Source organism: Colobus angolensis, unplaced genomic scaffold (genome assembly GCF_000951035.1).
Source record: "Colobus angolensis palliatus isolate OR3802 unplaced genomic scaffold, Cang.pa_1.0 Scaffold36, whole genome shotgun sequence".
NCBI lineage: Eukaryota > Metazoa > Chordata > Mammalia > Primates > Cercopithecidae > Colobus > Colobus angolensis.
This window is the reverse complement of record NW_012116932.1, coordinates 2390138-2395822: the sequence shown is the minus strand read 5'-3', so window position 1 is coordinate 2395822 and position 5685 is coordinate 2390138. Positions and strand designations below refer to the sequence as shown.

At 57.4% G+C, this 5685-nt stretch overlaps 1 protein-coding gene across 1 annotated transcript in view; it reads left to right on the top strand.

The window, feature by feature from the left end:
• BRD4 (bromodomain containing 4) overlaps positions 1-4970 on the top strand; it is a 45500-nt gene extending 40530 nt beyond the window's left edge. Inside the window, exons 16-22 of the mRNA XM_011953406.1 lie at positions 1583-1650; positions 1825-1937; positions 2036-2198; positions 2325-2455; positions 2583-2788; positions 2868-3111; positions 3389-4970. Of these exons, the coding sequence (XP_011808796.1) occupies positions 1583-1650; positions 1825-1937; positions 2036-2198; positions 2325-2455; positions 2583-2788; positions 2868-3111; positions 3389-3457 (994 nt within the window). The 3' untranslated portion in view covers positions 3458-4970. The remainder of the gene's footprint in view (positions 1-1582; positions 1651-1824; positions 1938-2035; positions 2199-2324; positions 2456-2582; positions 2789-2867; positions 3112-3388) is intronic.
• Positions 4971-5685: the final 715 nt, after the last annotated feature.

The following is a 5685-nucleotide window of genomic DNA, read 5'->3' as shown; positions in this document are numbered from 1 at the left end:
ACTCCATCTCAAAAAAAAAAAAAAAAGCTGCCAGGTGCCAAGTGGATCGCTGCGTGTCCTGAGCCAAGAACAGCTGCCTGTCCTCCCTGGGAAACACTGGTGTTGAGCCTCGCAGCTGTGCGGCTGTGCCTGTTCTCACATGAAGCAGGGCCAGGCTCCTCTTGGGGGTAATAGACAGGATGCAAGGCATTTAGAGCCAGCACTCGGGTGCAGTGAGCGCCTACTAGGACTGAGGCAGGTCTCCTTTAGCCAGCTATACTTCAGGTCCCTGACCCTGACTCGAGCTCCAACAGGCTAGGATGGGGCATCAAGAGGAGTGTGGATTGGGATCCTGCTGGGAGCTTCAGGCCAAAAGCCAAGTTGTTAGACTCCCAAAGAGACTTAACAGGCATCCTTGGGCACCCTGCCAGCTTTCAGGAGCCATCCGTGAGCCACCCTCTGAACCCACCAGCAGGCAGGTGGTTTCTATAAACCACAGCCCCCGGAGCCTACTGTTGCCCAGGTCAGACTCAGCAGGTGCTGAAGGCGCTGCCCTAGGTGGGTGGGAAGCTGTTGCAGTCGTGTGCCTGTGGATCCCTGGCAGGCCAGACCTGGGGCCTTCCAGCACTGAATGGAGATGGCAGTGCCCAGAGTGGTCCCAGTGTGCTAGAATTGAAGGAGACGTCAAGGCCAGGAAAACCAGCCACACAGGGCAGTGGGCTGCGGGGACAGGGTGGGTCTGGCCACCATATGGGCTCCAAGCAGCTGCAGTGTCTTCTGGCATTAGGAGTGGGTCCTGGCTCTAGAGAGACAGGAGAATGTACCACACCTGGGGCATTGTGGTTTGCTCCAGGCCTATGAAAATAGGTGTCTCCAGCCAGCAGGACTCCTGGAGAACCCAAGAGTGCCTGTGCTGGCAGACGGTGGAAGGAGATGGGCGTGAGGCTAAGCTGGGAGCAAAAGCATTGCAGAGAGGCAACCTCCTTTGTGGACAGTGTGGCTTGTCCCGAGCTGGAGCTAGTCAGTGGGTGGTGAGGCCCCTTGCCTGCAGGGATTCCAGCAGAGAGAGGCTACGTGTTGGATGGGCAGGACTCAGCTCCTCCAGCTGCGCAGTCCCGAGGTGCTGGCTTACTGTGATTCAGAGCCCAGTAGTCCCTGTGGCTGCTGGATCCTTCCCAGCCTTGGGTTGCATGCAGGTGGCAGGCTGGTCTGTTTCCTAAAAGAGCTCCAGGCCCTGTTCTGCCTGCTCCCCACTCGGCCCAGGTGGAGGCCAATTCCAGGCTTCCCTCTTCTGTGGGGCGTGCAGGCTGAGTGGGGAATTAGGACCATGGGGAGGGTCCTGAGCATCTCCACCCTCAGGACTGAGTCCTGCACCTCCTGCTGTCGTCCACGTGGGCCAGGCTAGTTGGCAGGAACCCAGGCTGAGCTTTGTGGGGTTAAAAAGTATTAGGGCCCAGGCCCTGCCAAGCCCACATGTGTCAGGATCTGTGTTTGCCATAGCATCCCAGATGGTTCTGATGCACACAGGAGGGTCAAACACCAGGACTGGTGCCACCAGGCTCCAGAAAGCCCTGCTGCACACTGAGTTATTCCCCACATGCAGGGAGACACAGGGCACTCAGCCCTTTGGGGGAGCGGTCATGTCCTCACCAGGCCCAGTCACTTGCATGGGTCTTTACCTTCTTGAGCTGGGCTGATGGACCCTTGTCCCAGGGTCTGGGTGGCATGTGTAGGTTCTCCATCCAGCCCATCTTTTCCTTCCCGACAATTTTCTCAGGGCCCAAGTGGCCCCGGGCCAGCAGCCCTAAGCCAGCCCCTTGACACATTCCTTGTCCCCTCTCCTAGGTCACCTCCGCGAAGCCCCCTCCCCGCTTATGATACATTCCCCCCAGATGTCACAGTTCCAGAGCCTGACCCACCAGTCTCCACCCCAGCAAAACGTCCAGCCTAAGAAGCAGGTAATGGGCAGGGCTGGGCCATAGTCTCCAGGGCCAGGCGTGGACCGGGGCCGGGGTTCCTGCTCACCTCACCAGCTGCTGTGCCTATGCCATCCCAGGAGCTGCGTGCAGCCTCCGTGGTCCAGCCCCAGCCCCTGGTGGTGGTGAAGGAGGAGAAGATCCATTCACCCATCATCCGCAGTGAGCCCTTCAGCCCCTCGCTGCGGCCGGAGCCCCCCAAGCACCCGGAGAGCATCAAGGCCCCCGTCCATCTGCCCCAGCGTGAGTGCCCTCTCCGCCCACAGCCAGGGCTCAGGCCCCCAGGCCTATGTTGGACATGAGCTTGCTGTGGGGCTGGTGGACTGTGCCCCGCCGTGGGCCTGGGCCTATGGGCTGTTTATGTTCCAGGGCCGGAGATGAAGCCTGTGGATGTCGGGAGGCCTGTGATCCGGCCCCCTGAGCAGAACGCACCGCCACCGGGGGCCCCTGACAAGGACAAACAGAAACAGGAGCCGAAGACTCCGGTTGCACCCAAAAAGGTCGGGATGGAGGCCCATGGGTGTCGCTTGCCCCTTGGCCATGAAAGGTGCCATGCTGGGCATGCCCCCTGCTATGCCCTTTGGGCACAGCAGACCCCTCACCCACTCCAACCTCTCTGTTCTGCAGGACCTGAAAATCAAGAACATGGGCTCCTGGGCCAGTCTAGTGCAGAAGCATCCAACAACCCCCTCCTCCACAGCCAAGTCATCCAGCGACAGCTTTGAGCAGTTTCGCCGTGCTGCTCGGGAGAAGGAGGAGCGGGAGAAGGCCCTGAAGGCTCAGGCCGAGCACGCTGAGAAGGAGAAGGAGCGGCTGCGGCAGGAGCGCATGAGGTGGGCGAGGGCTCTGGGCGGGGCATGGGGACTCCTGGGGCCACACCAGTTCCCAGGCTGACTGGGACCCTCTGCCCAGGAGCCGAGAGGATGAGGATGCGCTGGAGCAGGCCCGGCGGGCCCATGAAGAGGCTCGCCGGCGCCAGGAACAGCAGCAGCAGCAGCAGCAGCGCCAGGAGCAACAGCAGCAGCAGCAACAACAAGCGGCTGCGGTGGCTGCCGCAGCCACCCCCCAGGCCCAGAGCTCCCAGCCCCAGTCCATGCTGGACCAGCAGAGGGAGTTGGCCCGGAAGCGGGAGCAGGAGCGAAGACGCCGGGAAGCCGTGAGTCTGGAGGCCTGGTGGGGACCCTGGCCTAAGGGTTAGCTTTTGGGGGAGCTGGGAAAGGGGTACTGGAGCCTGGACAGGGAGGGGCAGCAGGGGAGCCCAGGCCCTGCTGGTCAGCGTGCGGTCGTCTGGGCTGAGATGTAGGGGCCTGAGTGCTGTGTGTGAATGGGATGGGCGCTGTGAGGGGTCGGCCCTGGGGAGGGCAGTGGGTGTGAGGACTTGGAGCTGCAGGGTGGCTAGGTCACCTTCCTGACTCCCTCCTTCCTTTCTCCAGATGGCAGCTACCATTGACATGAATTTCCAGAGTGATCTATTGTCAATATTTGAAGAAAATCTTTTCTGAGCGCACCTAGGTGGCTTTTGACTTTGATTTTCTGGCAAAACGTTGACTTTCCATAGTGTTAGGGGCGGCGGTGCAGGTGGGAGCAGCGGCCAGGGGATGCCTCAGGGCCTGGCCCTCCTGCATGCTATGCCCGGGGCAGGCCTGACGGGCAGCTGAGGATTGCAGAGCCTGTCTGCCTTACGGCCAGTCGGACAGACGTCCCGCCACCCACCACCCCGCACAGGACGTCTGCTCAGCGCACGCCTTGTTACGAGCAAGTGCCGGCTGGACCCAAGCCCTGCATCCCCAAGTGCGGGGCAGAGGCCCTTCTCTCCGCCAAATGTCTACACAGTATACACAGGACATCGTTGCTGCCGCCACCGTGACTGGTTTTCTGTCCCCAAGAACGTGACGTTCGTGACGTCCTGCCCGCCAGGAGTCCTTCCCCACACCCCAGCAATTGCCGCCCGCTCTCAGGAGGCCAGGGCAGGCCCGCGTGGGCTGGAAGCGGGCGAGGCCAGCCCACCCCCTCGCTGGCACTGACTTTGCCTTGAACAGACCCCCCCGACCCTCCCCCACAAGCCTTTAATTGAGAGCCGCTCTCTGTAAGTGTTTGCTTGTGCAAAAGGGAATAGTGCCGTGGAGGTGTGTGTGTCCATGGCATCCGGAGCGAGGCAACTGTCCTGTGTGGGTAGCCCTCGGCCGGGGAGTGAGGCCGCCAACCAAAGTCAGTTCCTTCCCACCTGTGTTTCTGTTTTTTTTTTTTTCTATATATATTTTTTGTTGAATTCTATTTTATTTTTAATTCTCTCTTCTCCTCCAGACACAATGGCACTGCTTATCTCCGAAATGGTGTGATCGTCTCCTCATTGAGCAGCGGCTGCCACCGCGCTGTGGGTAGTGTGTGACCGTGGCTGTACTGTATAGTGAACATAGTTGGCATATCTTTGTTTGAAGTTTGTTGGTGACTCCACCAAACTGGTGTAAAAAAAGAAAAAAGCTCAAAAAAATCCACAAAAAAGACAAAACACACAAAAAAATCCTGCCTATATTTTACTCAGTTTCAAACTTTATTAGTCTATTTTTAATTATAAAACCAGAAAGCTGCGATTTCTTTTCCTTCCCCTCCCCCCCACCCATTTGTTGGCTTTTTTGTTTTTTAATGTCAGATCTGTTGAGTTGGTGTTTTTTGTTGTTGTTGGTTTTTGTTTTTTTTTTTTTTTTACTGAGAAAGGAAGGGCCAAGGGATGAGGTGGGCACCAGACCCTGGGGGCGCCACAGACTGAGACTCCCCCACCTGGCGCCCAGCCCTGACCAGCTGGCCGTTCCTGCCCATGCTTTTTTTTTTTTTTTTTTTTATTTTATAATTGGAGCCCTTGGTGAGGTTACGCGTGCCATGAGAAACCCACTCTACACCACGACGCTGGTGCCTCAGTGTTGGCCAAACTCTGGAGTCACTGACTGGTTTGACTTTCATACGGTGAATATGCATTTGGTCTGTACTGATCATGGAATAAACACATCTCTCTTTTTTAATGCTGGCGTCTCCCTGACATTTCTTTGTGAACTGTTGCCTAGGCTAGGCCCAGGGGATCCCCTGAACCCCAGACCACCTCTGTACAGGATCTACCGCCAGGGGTTACCTAGCCCCTCTCCTGTGACCTGTCCCTGTCTGCCCTGGGCAGGAGCCATGCAGGCTCATACCAACCACCCCAAGCTGAAGCTGTGACACAGAGCCCGGTACCTATCCTTGTGGACCCTGGCCGAGGTGGAGGGTGTACCCCAGCAGAACCCTGGCCAAACTCCAGACAGTATTCTTCCCCTCCACACTACTCCATCCTGTCCCCCATTCACCAAAGGTCTTGGGCCACTTCTACCTTGCCTGCCTCAACCTAACTCCTCCTTTCATTTAAGCTCAGGGTTAACCAGATATTCTTAGATAAGTCTACGTCCCCCAAAATAGAATCCTAACCCCCCATGCATATACACACACACGTGCACATTGCTGCCCCAGAAAGCCCACAGGTGGCCGTCCTGCCTGTGTGCCCACCTGTATATGCACATGCCCCAGCCACGAGGCACGGGTGACGGCCAAGAAGAGCCCCTAAGATGTAAGATACAAGTATATAATTTATATGTATGTAGAGACAAACTGAAACATTTCTAGCACTGTTTATTAACCTACGTCCCCTCTTTTTGACCTGAAAGGTCCTTTATTGTCTTTGGATCTGCCAAATCTCCCTGTGAGG